Source organism: Lipotes vexillifer, unplaced genomic scaffold, assembly GCF_000442215.2.
Source record: "Lipotes vexillifer unplaced genomic scaffold, Lipotes_vexillifer_v1.1 scaffold278, whole genome shotgun sequence".
Lineage (NCBI taxonomy): Eukaryota > Metazoa > Chordata > Mammalia > Artiodactyla > Lipotidae > Lipotes > Lipotes vexillifer.
Window position 1 is genome coordinate 4,745,157 of NW_006769677.1, and position 20,660 is coordinate 4,765,816.

Below are 20,660 nucleotides of genomic sequence, written 5' to 3' on the forward strand. Positions count from 1 at the left end.
CACCCCGGTCCTCACACACCTGCAGCCTCTCGCCCTGTCAGCATCTCACACCAGAGTGGTACACTTGTCACAATCAGTGAACTTTCATTGACACATGATTATCACCCAAAGTCTGTAGTTTACATTAGGGTTCACTTTGGGGGTTGTATATTCTATGGGTTTTGACAAATGTATGACGATACAGCTGTACCATTAGCATCATAGAGAATAGTTTCATGGCCCTAAAAATCCTCTTGTGTTCCACCTAGTCATCTCTCTTTCCCCACTTTTTTACTAAGACGGTGTCTTTTTGTAGCCCTTGTGGTAAATAGGTTAAGTATACTTAGTGTTAAGGTATGGAGAAATATTTGAGAAACAGTTGATTGTCTGTAGGTGTCTTTCAGCTTTGACCCTGAAAGATCCAAGTCGGGGAGAACTGACTTGGAACAGTGAATTAGGAAAATCTATTGGAGGGCTGAAATCTCTTTTTCCAGCAATCTCTTGGCATTAGAGAGTGGAAGTAAAATCACTATTCTCTACATAGAATTTAACTTCAGTTTAAGATCTTAAGTAATGCTAAATTTAAAAAGACTTCCAATTGTCGGTGATCACAGAGTATTAATATTTATAGGTATTCTAAATAAATTTGCATATAATTCTCTTTTATGTGGTGGCCTATATCAGTGTTTGATGAATGAAGTACTTTATCTGTAGTTAGTCCAAATTTAGTAGGGAAATTATGATGGGGGAGTAAATTTAGCTGAATCATGTCATTGTACTCCATGATACCTGTGAAACATATTTGCTACACTTCCCTTTAGAGGTCTGTTGACTAGAAATAGTGACAAATATGCTGCCTGTATATCTGCAGTATCTATCTATATTTGTGCTAATAAAACTGGCCACTGTAGTCAATTAATTTAGGTGAAATTTTAAGGTAGCAAAGATTTCCTGCCAAATGGTTTGTTTTTATTTTTATTTTTAAGAAACCAACGAATGCTTTCTTTACATTAAGAATGAGACTACTTGTTGGTTTTAACAAAATCAGCAATCTCCAAATTTGGTCATTATGATACTTTAGCACTTATTAATTTTGAGTTCTTTTTAATTAAAATGTATTACTTGGTAGAACTTCATACTTTTAATTGTAATTTTGTGATAAATATACTACTCTTGAGTTGCTAGAAGTATTTCCCCAAACTAATTATGTGAATGTCAAATTTGCGTATAAAACAGGTAGGGACATGTGTAAAACTCCTGAGTTAAATATGTAAATTTCATTCATTCAAGAAATATTTATTAAGCACCTGCTAGGTGCCAAACGTGTTCTGAGTACTAAGAGAATGGTTAGTAGGGTGACTGGGATCCTTATTTTTGTGGCACATACTTTCTATGGAGGGGGAGATATAAGGCACACATGTAAACAAATGAAAAAAGTTATTTTAAATACCGAAAAGGGCTGTGGAAAAAAAACCTGTTTTGTTAAAGTGATGGAGAGGGGTCTGTAATTTAGACTGAGTGGTTGAGGAAAGCCACATGGAGGAGATAACATTCGCACTGAGACCTAGATGATGGAGAAGCAAGCCACGTAAATTTCTAGGGACAGAGCATTCCAGACAGGGGAGAACACAGGACAAAGATTCTGGGGTGGGAAACAGGTTTGGCCTGTTCAAGGAACAGCAAGAAGGGCAGATTGCAGGGGCCAGATCACACAGAACTGTGGAGGCTATGGTAAGGAATTTAGAAGATTTTTTTTTTTTTCCTCTATTTTCCGGTCATGGTGGGGAACTAATTGAGGGTTTTAAGCAGAGGATTAGTAGTCTAGGAGGGGAGACATGTAATAAATAAGTACTTACATAAATATTCGAATGATGGGTGGATTAAGATTGGGGGAGTGTAGGAGGACTAAATTTGGTTAGGAACCTTGGGGGAAGATACTCCTGAGAAAATGACATTTAAACTGAGACTTAAGGAATTAATTAGGGGAACAACATGGAAAAGAGTATTCCAGGCAGAGAAATATCATGGGTAAAATAGGAGTCTAGAAAGAGCTTAATAGCATAAAGATCTGAAAAAAGGTTAGCTTGTCTATTTGTAGTTTACACAGGGGAAAATAGCACCAAATGGGGCAGGAGAGATTTGGCAGTGAGTACAGGATTTTATGAGGCACGTGTAGGATTTTAGTTGTTAATGCTCTGTAGCAGTGATTTTAAGGAGAGTAACTTAATCACATTTACATTTAACCGTATTATTCAGTTGCTACTCTGTGAGGATTGGTTTGGAGGAGGGGGCAAGAAGGGAGACCAGTTCGATACCACCTTAAGTGAGATAAGATGGTGGTGATGAGAATAGGGATGATATCAGAAGATTTTGAATGAAGACAAATTTAAGACCTTCGTTATTGGTTAGATTTAGGGGTAAGGAAAAGGAGGGATGTATCATGGACAGCCCTCAGGTTTGTGCCTGCAAATGGGTAGATGGTGATGTTGTTACACAGCTACACTGGTCAATTGAAGGTCACTGTAGAGTTTTAGCATTTTAAGGTGTAAATAAAAGCTTTTCTGTAGGATTGATTATTTTAAAATTACTGTCACCTTAATGACAAGCACCTGTAATGCTTACGATGTATCAAGCATATTTCAAATCATTTAATCCTGATGACAACTTAATGTGGTAGGTGCTATTATTATCCCCATGTTACAGATGAGGAAGCAGGCATAGAGAAGTTAAATGACATGCATCTAGGCAGTTTTGCTTCTTGGTTCATTCTTTTTTTTTAAAATTTATTTATTTTATTATTTTATTTATTTATTGCTTCTGGCAGCGTTGGGTCTTCATTGCTGCATGTGGACTTTTTCTCTGGTTGCGGCGAGCGAGGGCTACTCTTCGTTGCAGTGCTCGGGCTTCTCATTGCGGTGGCTTCTCTTGTCGCGGAGCATGGGCTCTAGGCCCGCGGGCTTCAGTAGTTGTGGCACGTGGGCTCAGTAGTTGTGGCTTGTGGGCTCTAGAGCGCGGGGTTAGTAGTTGTGGCACACAGGCTTAGCTGCTCTGCGGCATGTGGGATCTTCCCGGACCAGGAATCGAACCCATGTCCCCTGCACTGGCAGGCGGATTCTCAACCACTGCACCACCAGGGAAGCCCCTCCTGGTTCTTTCTTAACCACTAATAGGCTTGGAAGGTTTTAATCACACAATTTGCATGCTGTTTGGTAATATATTAAATTGGAATTTAACTATGTTGTACTTTTCCTGGAAGGTTTACTTTTTGTGCATTCAAATAGCATACCCGGCTATATCTGTATAGCATTGAAACAAGCAGTGATAATATCCTTTTTAATTAAATACTGTTTGCTTTTACTTTCAAAAATTCTCCTTTGAAACTGACTGCTCTTTATATTACATTATATTGTTACTGTTTGCAACACCTTTTGAAATAGTGTTGATTTTGCTTTGTACAGTTAAATGTGCCTTGTGATGTGAAGGTAAAGACTCTAATTAGTCTTTGCAAATCAAATAAGCTAGATGTTTCTTTCTGTAAAGAAATTAAAAATTCATTAATGTAAGTATATAATCTCCTTGCTGAGAATAGTGTTTGTGTGGATAAGGTATTGGTGCACTGATAATGTGCCACTCCTCAGTGGACTGGCTGTCTCCTCGGTGAGGAGGGGCTGTCATTGCATTGAACACAGTAGATACTGTATGTCTCTTTGGATTGGAAACTGGCACTTAGTAGACAATCTCAAGGGGAGAGTCTTAAAGATGTTGATGTGGGAAAGGAGAAGGTCCCCAGGAGTGTTGCTAGTGGGATCAAGCAATTGATAGGGAAGAAAGGCAGACAAGGTACATAGGCTCTGAAACTAGCTATTAAGTGGGTTTAAAAACAAACAAACAGGGCTTCCCTCGTGGCGCAGTGGTTGAGAGTCCGCCTGCCGATGCAGGGGACACGGGTTCGTGCCTCGGTCCAGGAGGATCCCACATGCCGTGGAGTGGCTGGGCCCGTGAGCCGTGGCCGCTGAGCCTGCGCGTCCGGAGCCTGTGCTCCGCAACGGGAGAGGCCACAACGGTGAGAGGCCCGCGTACCGCAAACAAACAAACAAACAAACAAAAAACAGAAAACAAAACAGAAACCTAAACTTTAAAAAACTCTCTCACCTGTTACATATTCTATAGTTATTTCTTCATCACTATTCAGTAAAGTTCTTCTGCAAAGGTTAACTTCTTTTGGTGTGCTGGGTGAACAAAAGAGTTTATATACCTGTTTTTTAGGAGCTATATAATTTTGAAGGGGTGTCTGTGGTGTTTGGTGAAAAAGGGCCCTAGAGACAGATGAATCTCTGCACCTCGTTGACTGTTCTTATGTCTTCCACTAAAACATTAATCCTGTGCTTTGTTTTAATAAGGAATGCTATACTTTTAGGTAACTCTTATTAAATTAGGGAACCATTAGCTTTATCATGTGTCATTTTTGGAAATTTCTTAGGACCTTAACCCTTGAAGTTTCAGAATGAAAAATAATGTTTACAATTTATATGTATATTTTAATCTTTGTAACTTGGAGTAATTTCCAGGTGATGCATATAGGGAAATTGGAATCTGAATTATTAGGTGAAATTGATTTTCCACTTACTACATCTGGTTTGTGTGTGCATACAGTAGCAAGAGTTGTTTATAGAATAATACAGTGTTCAAGAACAGCTGCTGCGCACGTTTAGCTGTTAAGACTTGATTGAGATAGAGGCCTTACTTAGTATTCCTGCTTATCTCTATATATAGTAAGAAACTGACTGGTGTTCTTGGTCCTTTTATAGAGGGAGTGAGAAATCCAGTGTGTGTTTGAGCATCACTTTTTGTAACTATTTCCAAATGACCTATAATGGAGGAGGAGTTTTTTGAAATTTTGCTTTAGTTGTGATCCTTTAGGAAAAGTGTAGAATGCAGGAATTAAGGTAACCTGTTTCTCTCTTTTTTAACTCTAGGTGAGAATTATGAAGATGATGACCTAGTAAACTCTGATGAGGTTATGAAGAAGCCATGTCCAGTACAGATTGTTCTTGCACATGAAGATGACCATAACTTTGAGCTTGATGAAGAAGCTTTGGAGCAGATATTGCTACAGGAGCACATACGAGATCTTAACATAGTAGTGGTATCCGTGGCAGGAGCTTTTCGTAAAGGGAAATCATTTCTACTGGACTTCATGCTTAGATATATGTATAACAAGGTGAATAGTGTCTTTTAAATTGAACTGAGTTAAAAACAAAAATTACCAACCAATATCGTTTAAAAATAATAGACAAAAAGCAGTAAGAGCTGTATCTTTAATTTTATGAAAATACAGTTCTTGATAAGACTTCTCAGTTAAGACAGTAATGTAAGTTTTTTTGAGCTCTTGATTCTTCTTCATCTCCATAATTCCTTTTTGCATGTAGTACATATTGAGGCATATGATTGAGCACCTGTGTTCCAAGCATTGTAGCTCTAACCTACGATGTCTGAGTATACTCTAAAGTCTCTGAAGCACTGTTCAGTCTCTCGCTTTTTGTTATTTCCTTCCCCTTCTCAGTCGCCTTTACAACAGTGGGTGAAGTAGGCTGATAGCGACTTCTTTATGCTCCTCAAATAAGTCTCCTTCAGAGACTTACTTTTTGAGATAAGGTTCAGTTCCTTAAAGTGACTTCCATGGTCTTCCATGATCTCTGAGTCTCTCTCATCCCTTGTCTCTGTATGTCAGGTATACTATAGTTTTTGCAGTTCCTCGAGTATGTCGTGTTATATCTCAAATGTTGCCGTACTGTTGGCTAATCTTTTTTCATAGGAAGCCTTCCTTGGTTTCTAAGACTGTGTTATGACCATATGGCACAGGTCCTATGTTTCATTGATACTACTTTAGTTACTTATTTTTCCTGGCTAGTTTACTGTCAGGAGTGGGCTTTATCTTGGTTACCATATCTCCCATGCCTGGCACGATAATTGGCCCATAGTAAGACCTTATTTTCTATTTTGACTGATGAATCACCCTTTCTCTACACATTTTCACTTTTTGATGGTACCAGACAATTATTTCCCTCCCCCTCCCTGACTTTGACTTTCTCCCCTGAACAAAAGCAAAAAAAAATTGTTTTTTTTCCACTTGAGTCAGGGTAGTTTTCTAACAGTTGAAAGTTGGGCTGAGGGAATGAGAGTTTGATAGGAACCAAGAAGGAGAAATTGGAAATTTGTAGTGGAGCACTTAGGGGGAAGGGCTTTATAGGAGGAGGCTTTAGACATTCAGAAGGCCACATGAAGGTGCTAGAAATAACACTTTGACAGAATTATGTAATTGTCTAAACATCTGTCAGGGTGTTCACCTTTACGAGTTCTGTGTAAATCTGTAACTGGATATGCACCCTACTTGAGGTAAGTAATAAGGCAAACATTCCTAGTTGATTTTCAGGAAGCTTTTCAATATTCTTTCCATAAGGATCTCTTCAGGCATGTTCAAGCATGCCTGAGTGTCAAGAATGTAGTTCATGATAAAGAACACTATTTTACACAAGTTGGAAATTGAGAAAGATATAGTATTTTAAGGTTTTTCCACTTAGACTTGGTTATTTTCCAGAAATTTACATCTGAAATAGAGAAATGTATAAATAGTGACTTATTCTTTAAAAAAAAAAGTCTGTACGTTTAAAGATGATAAAGAATTTCTGTAATTTGAAGCTCTAACTCCTTAAGTTAGCTTGTGTATATTGTTTCTATCTGTGTCTGAGCTGTTCACTGCAAATGTATTTGATTCCAAGTAGGTCACAGACAGAATGTTAGAAGGGGAAGGAAGCTTAGATCACTTGTCTAGCAAGTTTCACCTTAGGTGCCATTTCTTATTTGATCTCATCAATTAGTAGTGGCTGTTCAGAGGGGGAGTAGCAGCCCACACATGTGTATTTGTAATCTCTGAACTAATAGAATTTCCTCCTTTGTGGGTAAGATACTGAAGCCACAGAATGGTAAGGAGGACCTCAGGCTACACACCTAGTTAGTGGTTTCTAAGCTAAATGTCTTTATTAATTTTCATTCATAAGGTTTCCATATAGGATTCCTGATGTAAATAATCTTATTCTGTCAATTGAAAATCACATTAAACAGTGTTTGATTTGGAGGAATAACAGGCTTCTACTTGTACTGACTTAGTGGTGGGTCATGCTTTTCCTAGGAGATGAAAGTAAAGGAGAAAAAACAGTGGGATAGTTTTGGAATATTTCATTAACCTATATGCCTGCAAAGATGGGATGGTAGTTGAAGAAGGTAGGAGATGAACAGTGGCTTTATACAGTCGTCCCTAGTATCCCAGAGTGGGGGCGGGATTGGGGGGGGCTATTGATTCCAAGACCTCCAGTGGATGCCAAAATCCCTGGATGTCCAGGTTCCTTATATAAAATGGCGTAGTACAGTCAGCCCACTGTATCTGTGGGTTTCACATCCGGAGGACCTACTGTACTGATTTTGTATGTGTTCGGTATTGACTTGAGTCAGTTTATTTAAAGCAGTTCACTAAAGGAGCCAAATGTAAATATTTTACTTCATGATTTAGAAATAGATATGTGTTTTAATTTTGTTTAGTTCGTAAAGGAATCATAACAAAGCTGAATGTGAGCTCTTCTCTGTTGGATAAAAACAAAAACTTCAGTAGCTAAGTTCTTAAAACCAAGACTATTCTGAGATTGTTACCAAACATTTCCAAATTACAGGGGAAATTCTGATTTTTAGGTCTCCTTTTCTTGTAAAGTAAATAGCTTCCTACACAGTTTTTTTTTTTAAGCTGCTACTTGTATTATGAAAATAGGTTGTTTTTGCTTGAAATATAGAAGGAAAGAAATCAGTCTTTTGTAAACTTGAGAAGTGAATTAAAAGTTTTTCTAGAATAAAATTCCTTCATGTCATGTTGGAATTAATCGGTTATTTATTTTTAAGGTAAATTAATTTTTTTATTTATTTATTTTTGGCTGTGTTGGGTCTTCATTGCTGCGTGTGGGCTTTCTCTAGTTGTGGCGAGCGGGGACTACTCTTTGTTGTGGTGCGTGGGCTTCTCATTGCAGTGGCTCCTCTTGTTGTGGAGCACGGGCTCTAGGCATGTGGGCTTCAGTAGTTGTGGCACATGGGCTCAGTAGTTGTGGCTCATGGGCTCTAGAGCACAGGCTCAGTAGTAGTGGCGCATGGGCTTAGTTGCTCTGTGGCATGTGGGATCCTCCCGGACCAGGGCTCGAACCTGTGTCCCCTGCATTGGCAGGCGGATTCTTAACCACTGTGCCACCAGGAAGCCCAAGGCTGAATACTATTCTATTGTATACCTATATCACATTTTATCTATCCACTCATTGTTAGTGGGCATTTGGGTTGTTTCCACCTTTTGGCTTATAAATAATGCTATAATTCTATGAACATGTTAAAATAACATATATTCACTAATTATATATAATACATTAATATAAAATAATGAATGATAATGGTATGAGGTAAGGATTCAGCTTTATTTTTTTGGTATATGCCTATCCAGTTGTCCCAGCACCATTTGTTGGAAAGGCTATTCTTTCCCCATTGAATGATCTTGGCACCCTTGTTGACAGCTAGTTGGCCATAGGCATGTGGCTTTATTTCTGAACCCTCAGTTCTGTTGCATTGGTCTGTATGTCTGTTCTCATGCCAGTACTAGACTGTCTTGATTACCTTCGCTTTGTAGTAAGTTTTCAAAACAGGAAGTGAGTTCTCCTATTTTGTTCTTTTTTCAAGATTGTCTGTTCTAAGTCCTTTGCAGTTCCATATGATTTTTGGATTTAGTCTATCGGTTTCTATGGGAGGTTAGCTGGGATTCTGTTGGTGATTAGATTAATCTAAAATGTCAGTTTGGGTAGTGTTGCCATCTTAATATTAAGCATTTCAATCTTTGAACATGGGATGTTTTCCATTTATGTGGATCTTCTTTAATTTCTTCCAAAAATGTTTTGTAGTTTGCAGAGTATGTTTTACACTTCTTTTGTTAAATTTATTCATTTTTTGTTGATGTTATAAACAGAATTGTTTTCTTTTCTTTTTTTTTTTTTGCGATACGCGGGCCTCTCACTGTTGTGGCCTCTCCCGTTGCGGAGCACAGGCTCCGGACATGCCGGCCCAGCGGCCATCACTCACGGGCCCAGCCGCTCCATGGCATGTGGGATCTTCCCGGACTGGGGCACGAACCCGTGTCCCCTGCATCGGCAGGCGGACTCTCAACCACTGCGCCACCAGGGAAGCCCCACAGAATTGTTTTCTTAATTTCATTTTCAGATTGTTTGTTGCAAGTTTACAGAAATACAATTGATTGTTTTATATTGGTCTTGTATCCTGCAACCTTGTTCAACTCATTTATTCATTCCAATAGTTTTTTTTTTAATAATTTTAAGTGAACAATTTTTATTTATTTTAATTAATTAATTAATTTATTTTTGGCTGCGTTTTGTCTTCGTTGCTGTGCACCGGCTTTCTCTAGTTGCCTCGAGCAGGGGCTACTCTTTGTTGCGGTGCGCAGGTTTCTCATTTTGGTGGCTTCTCTTGTTGCGGAGCACGGGCTCTAGGCGTGCGCGGGCTTAGTTGCTCCGCGGCGTGTGGGGTCGTCCTCGACCAGGGCTCAAACCTGTGTCCCCTGCATTGGCAGGCAGATTCTTAACCACTGCACCCCAAGGAAGTCCCCGTTCCAATAGCTTTTTAGTGGACTTTTTAATGTTTTCTATATATAAGATCATGCCACCTGTAAATACAGTTTTCCTTTTTCCTTTCTAATCTGAGTACCTCTTATCTCTCTCTTTCTTAGCTAATTGTCCTGGCTAGAGTCTCCAGTACAGTGTTGAGTACAAAGTGATAAGAGCAAATATCCTTATCTCTTTCCTAATCTTTAGGGAGAAGCATCTAGGTTTTCACACTATGTATGTTGTTAGCTGTAGAATATTTTTGTATATGTTTTTCAATCAAGTTCAGGAAGTTCTCTGTTTCTAGCATGCTGGGAGGGTTTTTGTTTTCTTAATCATGAATGGATGTTGGATTTTGTCAGATGCTTTTTCTGCATCTAGTGATGTGATCATATGATTTTTCTTTAGCCTGTTGATGTGATGGATCACATTATTAATTTTTTGAATGTTGAGTTAGCCTTGTGTCCCTGGACTAGTTAGTTGTGGTGTATAATTCTTTTTATACAATGTTGGATTTAATTTGCCAATATTTTGTTGAGTATTTTTATATCTGTGTTCATGAGATATATTGATCTTGAGTTTTCCTTTCTTGTTATGTCTCTATTTGGTTTTGGTATTAAGATAACACTGGCCTCATGGAAAGAGTTAGGAAGTGTTCCCTCTGCTTCTGTTTCCTGGAAGAGCTTAGAGAGAACTGGTATCATTTCTTCCTTAAATGTTTGGTAGAACTTACCAGTGAAACTGTCTGAATTTGGTTCATTCTCTTTTGAAGGTTATTAATTATTGATTAAATTTCTTTAGTAGATACAGGTCTATTCAGATGATCTATTTTTTTCTCGTGTGGGTTTGGTAGGTTGTGTCTTTCAAATAATTGGTCCATTTCAACTAAGTTATCAAAATTGTGGGCATAGAATTGTTCTTAATATTCTTTTACTACCTTTCTAATGTCCATGAAATTAGTAGTTTTGACTCCTCTTTGATTTCTGATATTATTATTTGTCTTTTCTCTGTCAAATCAATTTTATTGATCTTTTCAAAGAACCAGCTTTGGTTCCATTAATTTTTTTTCCCTGCTGTGTTGTTATCCTGTTTTCTTGTGTTCAGCTTTATTGGCGTCTCTGCTGTATTTTTATTCTGCTTCTTTAGGTTATATTACTCTTCTAGTTTCCTAAGGTGGAAGTTTAGATGATTGATTTTAGATCTTTTTTCCTAATATATGCACCCAATGCTATAAATTCTCCTCTAACTATTGCTTTCACTGCATTTTACATATTTTCATGGGTTGTGTTTTCATTTTCATTTAGTTCAAAATAGTTTTAAATTTCTGTTAGACTTTTTTGACCCGTGTGTTATTTAGAAGTGTGTTGTGTAAACTCCAAGTATTATGGGGTTTTCCAGCTATGTTTCTATTACTGGTTTCTAGTTTAATTCAGTTGTGGTCTGAGAGCATACTTTATATGATCTGTTCTTTAAATTTTATTTTAAGGTGTGTTTTAAGGCCCAGTATATGTCCTATTTTGGAGAATGTTCTGTATGAGTTTGAGAGGAATGTGTATTCTGTTGTTGTTGGATCAAGGATTCTATTGGGTTGGCCAAAAAGTTCCTTCGGTTTTTAAGTAAAAATAAAAGACACATTTTTCATTTTCACCAAGAACTTTATTGAACAGCGTATTCCCCATTTTGTTCCACTACCTTCTGCCATTTTTCAGACAACTTCACAATTCCATCCACCCAAAACTTTTTATCTTTTTGAGCAAAGAACTGTTGCAGGTGCCTTTTACAGTCTTCCAGGGAATTGAAATTTTTTCCATTAAGAGAGTTTTGTAAAGACCGAAATAAATGGAAATCCGAAGGTGCAATGTCTGGTGAATATGGGGAATGAATCAGAACCTCCCAGCCAAGCTGTAACAGTTTTTGCCTGGTCATCAAAGAAACATGCGGTCTTGCGTTATCCTGATGGAAAAGTATGCATTTTCTGTTGACTAATTCCGGATGCTTTTCGTCGAGTGCTGCTTTTATTTGGTCTAATTGGGAGCAGTACTTTTTGGAATTTTCGTTTGATTTTCCAGAAGGAGCTCATAATAGAGGACTCTCTTCCAATCCCACCATATACACAACATCACCTTCTTTGGATGAAGAATGGTGTTTGGTGTGGTTGGTGGTAGTTCATTTCGCTTGCCCCACAATCTCTTCTGTTCCACATTATTGTACAGTATCCACTTTTCATCACCTGTCACAACTTGTTTTAAAAATGGAACATTTTCCTTATGCTTAAGTAGAGAGTCACGTCAGAAATATGGTCAAGAAAGGTTTTTTTTGCTTAACTTATGTGGAACCTAAACATCAAAGAGATGAACATAACCAAGCTGGTGCAAATGATTTTCATTGCTTGATTTGGATATTTTGAGTATGTCGGCTATCTCCCGCGTGGTATAATGTTGATGGTTCTCAGTTAATGTCTCAATTCGATCAGTATCAACTTCAGCTGGTCTACCCAAATGTGGAGCATCGTCCAGAGAGGAATCTCCAGCACGAAACTTCGCAAACCACTTTTGACCTGTCGGATCAGTCACAGCACCTTCTCCATACACTGCACAAATCTTTTTTTTGCATTTCAGTTGCATTTTTACGTTTCTTGAAATAATAAAGCATAATATGCCAAAAATGTGGCTTTTTTTCTTCCATCTTCAGTATTAAAATGGCTACACAAAAATTCACCAACTTTGATAAGTTTTTTTTTAAAGGCATACTGGTATGACAGCTGTCACAATACAATCTAACAAAATTGTTTTGAATGAAGTTAAAGACAACTAAGCACTACTAGAGCCATCTTATGGAAAAAACCAAATGAACCTTTTGGCCAACCCAATATAATGTCAATTAGATCCACTTGATTGTTGGTGCTGTTCAGTTCAACTGTATCCTTACTGATATTCTGTCTTCTGGGTCTGTCAGTTACTGATTGAGGGGTATTGAAGTCTCCAAGTATAATAGTGGACTTGTCTTGTTTCTTCTTGCAGTTCAGTTCTTGCCTCACGTATTTTGATGCTTTGTTGTTAAGTGCATACACATTAAAGATAACTGTTAAGTTTTTCTGGAGAATTGACCCCTTTATTATTATGTAATACCACTCTTTATCCTGATAATTTCCTTGTCCTTAAGTCAGCTTGGCCAGAAATTAGTATAGCTACTCTAGCTTTTGTTTGATTAGTGTCAGTGTGGTATATCTTCCTCCATTCCTTTTCTTTATGTTTAAACTGCGTTTTTTGTGGACAACAAATATTTGGGTCTTTTTTTCTTTTTTTTTTTTTTGCGGTACATGGGCCTCTCACTGTTGTGGCCTCTCCTGTTGCAGAGCACAGGATCCGGACGCGCAGGCTCAGCGGCCATGGCTCACGGGCCTAGCCACTCCGCGGCATGTGGGATCTTCCCAGACCGGAGCACGAACCCGCGTCCCCTGCATCGGCAGGCGGACTCTCAACCACTGTGCCACCAAGGAAGCCCTGGGTCTTTTTTTTTTAATCCACAGTGACAGTTTCTGTCATTTAATTGGTTTATTTCAATCATGCACATCTAAAGTGATTTTTGATAGGATTGGATTGTTATTTCTTATGTTTGTAATTTTCTATTTGTTGTACGCGTTTGTTCTTTTTTATTTTTTTCTGCTTTCTCTAGCTTTAATTGACTATTTTATATGATTCCACATTCTGTTCTTTCTTAGTATATCTATTATACTTCTTTAAACATTTTTAAAAAAAACTGGTTGCCTGGAGTTTGCAATATACATTTACAGCTAGTCTAAGTCTGCTTTAGAATATTACTATACTGCTTCATGGGTAGAGCAGGTACATTATGACAGAGTATTCCCAATTCCTCCCTCCTGTGCCTTATGATGTTGTTAATTTCCTCTGTGTTATGTACCATAATCACCCAATACATTGTTGCTATTAGCACTTCATACACATAGTTGTCTATTAGATGAATTAAGAGAAAGAAGAATAAAATATTTACTTTCTTGTCTTTCTTTGACATTCTTTTATATATATGTCTGAGTTTCTGACCTATATTATTTTCTTTCCCTTGGAAAAACTTTTAACACTTCTTTCAAGGCAGGGGTACTGGTGACAATCTCCCTCAGTTTTTGTCTAAGGAAGACTATTTCTCCTTCACTTTTGTAGGATAACTTTGCTGGATACAGAATTCTAGGTTGGTGGCTTTTTTCTTTCAGCACTTGAAATATTTCACTCTATTCTCTTCCTGTTTGCGTGTGTGTGAGAAGTCCAAAGTGATTCTTATCCTTCCTCGTTCCTCTACAGGTAAAGTGTTTTTTGTCTCTGTTTTCTTTCAGGATTTCCTTTTTGTCTTTGTTATTTTACAGTTAGACTGTGATATGCCTGGTATAGATCTTTTGGTATTTATCCTATTTGGTGTTCTCTGACTTTATTGGATCTGTTTTTCAGTATCAGCCATTATTACTTCTGATGTTTCTTTTACGCTTTTCTCCCTTCTCCTTCTGGTATTTCCATTACACCTATATTACACCTTTTGCAGTTGTCCCACAGTCCTTGAGTGGTCTGTTCTGTTATTCTTATCCTTTTTTGTCTATGCATTTCAATTTGGGAAGTTTCTATTGATATATATTCATGTTCACTGATTCTTTCCTTGGCTGTGTCCAGTCTGTGGATAAGTATATTAAAGGCATTCTTTATTTCTATTACAGTGTTTTTTATATCTAGCATGTTCTTTTAATTCTTTGAGTTTCCGTCTCTCTGCTTACATTACTTGTTTTTGCACATTTTCTACTTTTCTCATTAGAGCCCTTAAGATATTAATCCTCGTTATTTTAAATTTACTACCTCATATTTCAAAATCTGCATCATATCTGAGTTTGGTTCTGATGGTTGCTTTGTCTCGTCAGTCTGTTTTTCCTTACCTTTTGTCATGGCTTGTAATTTTTTTGTTGAAAATCAGGCATGAAATATCAGAAAATAGGAACTGACAGTTAAGTTTTTAGTGTGAGGTGTTATGTTAATCTAGCTCTAGCTCAGAGATGTGTTTAATGTTTTCTGCTGCTTTAGGTCCCAGAGACTTCAGTTTTCTCCCCCTCCCCCATTATCCTTGGGTTTCTCTAAGAACTCCTTAAATAGAATGTGTCTTGCAGTTCTCTCAGTTGTAATCCACTGTCATCGTAGTGGAGCCTGGTTGATGTGGTGCTAAGGTGTGGGAGAGGAAAGCTATATCATTTTATGATTAAATCTCAGTTTTGTAAGTGGGCCTGAGTCCCTCAGCTGTGACCTTCAGAAGTGTTTCTTAGCCTTAACAATTTTTTTCTCCCCTTACTTGAGACAGGAAGGATAGAGGGGGCTGGAGTTGATGAATTGCCCTTTCCAGGCTTAGATAAAGCTCTGATAAGGTAGTTTGTCTTGGAGGGCAGGCCTTTGTTAATGGGGACTGCTATCAGTGCTTACTTTCTTGAGTGTATTTGAAAATGGTTGCAGGAAATTCCCTGGCAGTCCAGTGGTTAGGACTCAGTGCTTTCACCGCCGTGGCCCAAGTTCAATCCCTGGTCAGGGAACTAAGATCCTGCAAGCTGTGTGCCGTGGCCAAAAAAAAAAAAAAAAAAAAAAACCTCAGGGAGCTCCTTGAATTTTGTAAAACCCAAGAAAGTAGGGGCCTATGAAGCCTGAACCTCCATGAGAGGTCTTAGGTCTCATGCTAGTCTACTCTTAGCTTCCAGCAGTTTGTCCAAATTACCATTTAAGTGTTTTTTCCACTTGCTCCAGCAGTTCTGCTCCTTGGTAACTGACTTCAGCTTGTGATCCTTTGTATTTGCCTGTCTCTCAGATTTTGGTGTGCAATTTGCCCTGTGACCTCAATTCTCTGATCTAAGAAAGAAAGTTTGTTGATTTTCATATTGAGCTTTTTTCTTGTTGTGAGGCTGGTGTGCTTTTTACATTAGCTTTATATATGGGAGCACTGAGGCTGGAAGTCCAGTGGAAGACTGTGAAGTCAAATCTCCATGCCAAACCTTAATTTAATAACTAGAGATGTTTCGCCTTTCTGTTCTAGTAGCACTCAAGTACACTTAAAAAAAACTGTGGTTAAAAATGCATAACAAAGTTTACCATTTAATCATTTTTAAGTGTACAGTTCAGTGGCATTAACTATATTCATATTATTGTACAATCATCATCACCAGTGCATCTCCAGAACTTTTTCCTTCCCAAACTGAAACTCTGTACACATTAAACTCTTCATTCCTCCCCTTCCTCCAGCCCCTGATAACCGCTTTTTTATTTTCTGTATGAGTTTGACTACTCTAGGTACCTCATATAAGTAGAATCATACAATTTTGTTATTTTGTATCTGGCTTATTTTACTTAGCATAATGTCTTCCAGGTCAAGGTCACCTTTTAACCAGAACCTTAAAAAAAAGATTATTTACACTTCTTTGGTGTGTACCTAAGTTGATATAGTTGTCCTTGTTTGAGCTAGTGCCTTGGGTCAGTCATAATGTCATCAATTTGTCCAGCCCCAAAAGGGAGGAGTTGGACATGGAGGTGGTTAAGATGTTAGTTAGACAGTTTTAAAACTGTTTTAAGAGTCTAATGTTGCTTAATTTGTTCCAGGACCTGTAGAGTATTCTTACATATTCAAATGAAAACTGTAAATTATGTTTGGTGGTCAGAATGTTTATATTAACTCATTCTATCCACTGATTTGTGTGTTTAATGTTAATAACCTATCTCCAGAATTAGGTACTAGTTTTATACAGATTAAGATTTTCATCTGTTATTTTTTTTTTTTTTTTGCGGTACGCGGGCCTCTCACTGTTGTGGCCTCTCCCGTTGCGGAGCACAGGCTCCGGACGCGCAGGCTCAGTGGCCATGGCTCACGGGCCCAGCCGCTCCGCGGCATGTGGGATCTTCCCGGACCGGGGCACGAACCCGTGTCCCCTGCATCGGCAGGAGGACTCTCAACCACTGCGCCACCAGGGAAGCCCTGTTATGTTTTTTTAATTTTTAATTTTATTTATTTTATTTTTGGCTGTGTTGGGTCTTTGTTGCTGCGTGCGGGCTTTCTCTAGTTGGGTCGAGCGGGGGCTACTCTTTTTTTTTTTTTTTTTTTGCGGGGGCTACTCTTTGTTGCGGTGCGTGGACTCCTCATTGCAGTGGCTTCTCTTGTTGCGGAGCACGGGCTCTAGGCACACAGCCTTCAGTAGTTGTGGCTCAGGGGCTCTAGAGCGCATGCTCAGTAGTTGTGGCACACGGGCTTAGTTGCTCCACGGCATGTGAGATCTTCCCAGACCAGGGCTCGAACCTGTGTCCCTTGCATTGGCGGGCGGATTCTTAACCATTGCGCCACCAGGGAAGTCCCATCTGTTATGTTTTTATGGGGAATGCTTCATAACTAGGAAGGATCTGCTCTTTCATTGTACAGTTACTTGGGTCTTTAATTTCATCCTTTTTGTCCCTTTTCCTCCTCGCTGTGATGAGTTACCGTGGCTTTTGAATGGGCCTTTATTCTTCTGGCCTGCCCATTGTTGGAGTCAGTAAGACTGGGAACAGGGTGTATGGTCTGATACATATAGACCTGGTTGGACCACCAAGTCTGTGTTTCAAGTTTACCAGCTATTGTTTCACTTTGTTGCTAGAGAATGTTATCTTTCCTATGGTGAAGTAAGAATTTGTTTCTTATTATTTAGAGTAGGTAGGGGTTCTTTATTATTTTTTAAAAATTTATTTATTTTATTTTTGGCTGTGTTGGGTCTTCGTTATCTTCGTTGATGCACGTGGGCTCTCTCTAGTTGGAGCGAGGGGGACTACTCCTTGTCACAGTGTGCAGGCTTCTCATTGCAGTGGCTTCCCTTGTTGCAGAGCACGGGCTCTAGGTGCGCAGGCTTCGGTAGTTGCAGCACGCGGGTTCAGTAGTTGTGGCTCACGGGCTTAGTTGCTCCGCGGCATGTGGGATCTTCCTGGACCAGGGCTTGAACCTGTGTCCCCTGCATTGGCAGGTGGATTCTTAACTGCTGTGCCACCAGGGAAGCCCGGGTTCTTTATTATTGATAATTATATTACACTGGTAAGTCTTCTTGGCAAGGGTTTATGTTTATTCACTATAATATTTGACTACATTTAAAGTTCAGGTGTTTTCATATTGCCTTTTGCAACTGAGATTTATTCAATAAGATGTTTTTATTTTACTGGAGGATTAAAATCATTTTAGAAATTTTGAGTTTTAAGGACTTTTTTGTCCCTACAGTAGTAAATGGTATCAGATTACTGTTTTTCAAGTTCTTAAGTTTGCTTTTACTAACTTATGACAGCAAATAGTATCTGTTATCAGCAAGGCTGCTTCTAGAATTCATTAGAATGCTCCTTGAGGGCAGGAATGTTTGTTCTTTTTCACTGCTGTATCCCTAGAACCTAAAACAGTGGCTGGCACATGGTAGGGGTTCAATAAATATTTGTTGAATGAGTATATATGAATATATTAAATTTATCAGTATTCAATATGTTAGAGAAATAGCAAGACTTCTTAATTTCATGTTTTGGAATATCAAAACTTAGTGGTTTTAATTAGCTAGGTTCTGTGACTTACTTTTTCTTTTGTCCTTTATTGACTAATCAGTTTAGTAAACATTTCCATTACAGGGTAAACTAAGAAGAGATGATATATAGTCAATAGATTTTTAAAATGAGACACCAGTTCTTTTTAAAGTTTCTTTGGAGAAGGTAAGGTTAACAAACATCTTAGCCTATGATATCAGTCATCTATACTTTTTAAAATTTATTTTTGTTCTCTTGTTCATGTAATTGTTTCTAGGAATAATTAAAAGGATCATTTTTCTTAGTAAACGTATTTATCTATGTATGTATGGCTGCATTGGGTCTTTGTTGCTGCACACGGGCTAGTTATGGTGCATGGGCTTAGTTGCTCTGAGACATGTGGGATCTTCCCAGACCAGGGCTTGAACCTGCGTCCCCTGCATTGGCAGGTGGACTCCCAACCACTGCGCCACCAGGGAAGTCCCTAAAAGGATCATATTTCTTAGGTATCTCTTACACATGCTCAAAAGGGAACACACTGAAGCTTAATAATTAAAATTTTTAATGTATTTATTTATTGAGCAAATATTTTGAGTGCCTCCTGCAAGCCAGGCACTATTCTCTTTTCTGGGAGTACTATTCTATGTTTTGAGAGAAAAAAAAGACAAAACTTTCTTTCTTCATGGAACTTACATTCTCACAGGACGGATAGGGAAACAAGATGTCAAATAAAAACATTTCTCTAATAGGGTAGATTCTTTTAAGTTACTTGTGTAGGTTGGACCTTTTAAAAATAATCGGTTCATTAAATACCACTTTGACATTGTTGGGGAATGAGATGCCACATGTGAGAGCCTAGAATAGGGCAAGGCACTTTGGTAGGAACGGTTTTGTAAACAAAAATGGAGTTTACAGCCCGTGCTCTCAGTATTCACACAAGAACTGCAGTGCAAAGCTATTTAAAGATAACCACCTGCAGTGTCGGTAATATGCTTTAAGAGTCCACAAAAGTCGGAGTTTCTTGACAGCTGGCTCAGTCTAGGCAGACAGCGGGTGGAGCAAAGGTATAGAGATGCTAAACTACATACTTATTTGGGAATAGTGACCTTTTTGGAGTGGTAGAAACTGGAAGAGGTGTGGGTGTGTGTGTGTGTTGGAGGAACTTATGAGTAGTGTCAGGAGCAGAAAAAGTAAATTAAAGGTGGATTGTATGTAGCAGGTCTCTAGATGGTCCTGTAAATAAATGGGGAGCCACAGATGACTTTTTAGTAGGACAGTGGCAAGATTACATTTCTTGTTGAGAAAATTAAGTGACTATGGGAAGGATGGGTTGGAGAGTATGACAGGGAGGTTCCATGCTATTTGGGGCATCTAAAGTATAGCCCAGGGGCAAGACCATAATCCCTGGAAGGGTGCCTCCTGAAGCACAAGTCCATAGTATATAATGTGAATAGAATTGTGCCATGTGGCAGGCAGCCTTGTGACCAACAGAAGGATGAGGGTCAAAAGTTGAAGATACTGAAAGTGAAGAAGAGAATCCAAGAGAATTTTGTAGTTAATAGGATTGGTAACCTACTGGGGATGGGAGTTTTGTGGGATAATAATAATTATAGATGGTTTGAAGTTTAAGACAGATCTTCACATTAGGTAGTGATGGTCTGGACAACACTTTTTTCCCCCACCTTGTATCTCGTTTTCATAAATTGCTTCATCCCTCATTGAGCCTACCATACCCATCTTTTTTCCACCCCTAATTTGAGCTTTGATATCTGTTTTGGACTATATAGTAAAGCTTATTAGAAGTATTTCTGAAACAAAGGAATTTTTCCTGTGGGGGGAGGTACTTTGAGAAAAGGGTATATGGGCTTTAAGTATACTTAAAGTATAGGGCTCTTTTTAAAAAATTTATTTATTTTATTTATTTATTTTTGGCTGTGTTGGGTCTTTGTTGCTGCGCGCGAGCCTTCTCTAGTTTTGGCGAGCGGGGGCTACTCTTCATTGTGGTGCACGGGCTTCTCATTGCGGTGGCTTCTCTTGTTGTGGAGCGCGGGCTCTAGGCGTGCAGCCTTCAGAAGTTGCAGCTTGCTGTCTCTAGAGCACAGGCTCAGTAGTTGTGGCACGTGGGCTTAGCTGCTCTGCGCCTTAACCACTGTGCCACCAGGGAAGTCCCTAGGGCTCTTAATATATGTCAAAGTTAACTCATTTATTATATTCCAGATTTAATTTTCTAGATAAATTACCTTTTGGTATAGTAACTTTAATATAATTTTATGATATTTAATTATAACAGTCTAGCCCTGTGAGGTACGTTAAAACATTTTATTATGGAAAAATTTAAATATACCCCAAAATAGTAGAGTATAATGAACCCCAGTATACCTGTCAACATTTTGCTGCTCTTGTTTCATCTGTTTTTCTCTCTGCCCTTTTATTCTTT

The 20,660-nt window shown here is 38.5% G+C and overlaps 1 protein-coding gene across 5 annotated transcripts in view; it reads left to right on the forward strand.

The window, feature by feature from the left end:
- Positions 1-20,660, forward strand: part of ATL2 (atlastin GTPase 2) — a 62,947-nt gene that overhangs the window by 25,728 nt on the left and 16,559 nt on the right. For all 5 annotated transcript variants that reach the window (XM_007445780.1, XM_007445779.1, XM_007445781.1 and 2 more), the window contains exon 2: positions 4,956-5,200. In XM_007445780.1, the coding sequence (XP_007445842.1) occupies positions 4,956-5,200 (245 nt within the window). The remainder of the gene's footprint in view (positions 1-4,955; positions 5,201-20,660) is intronic.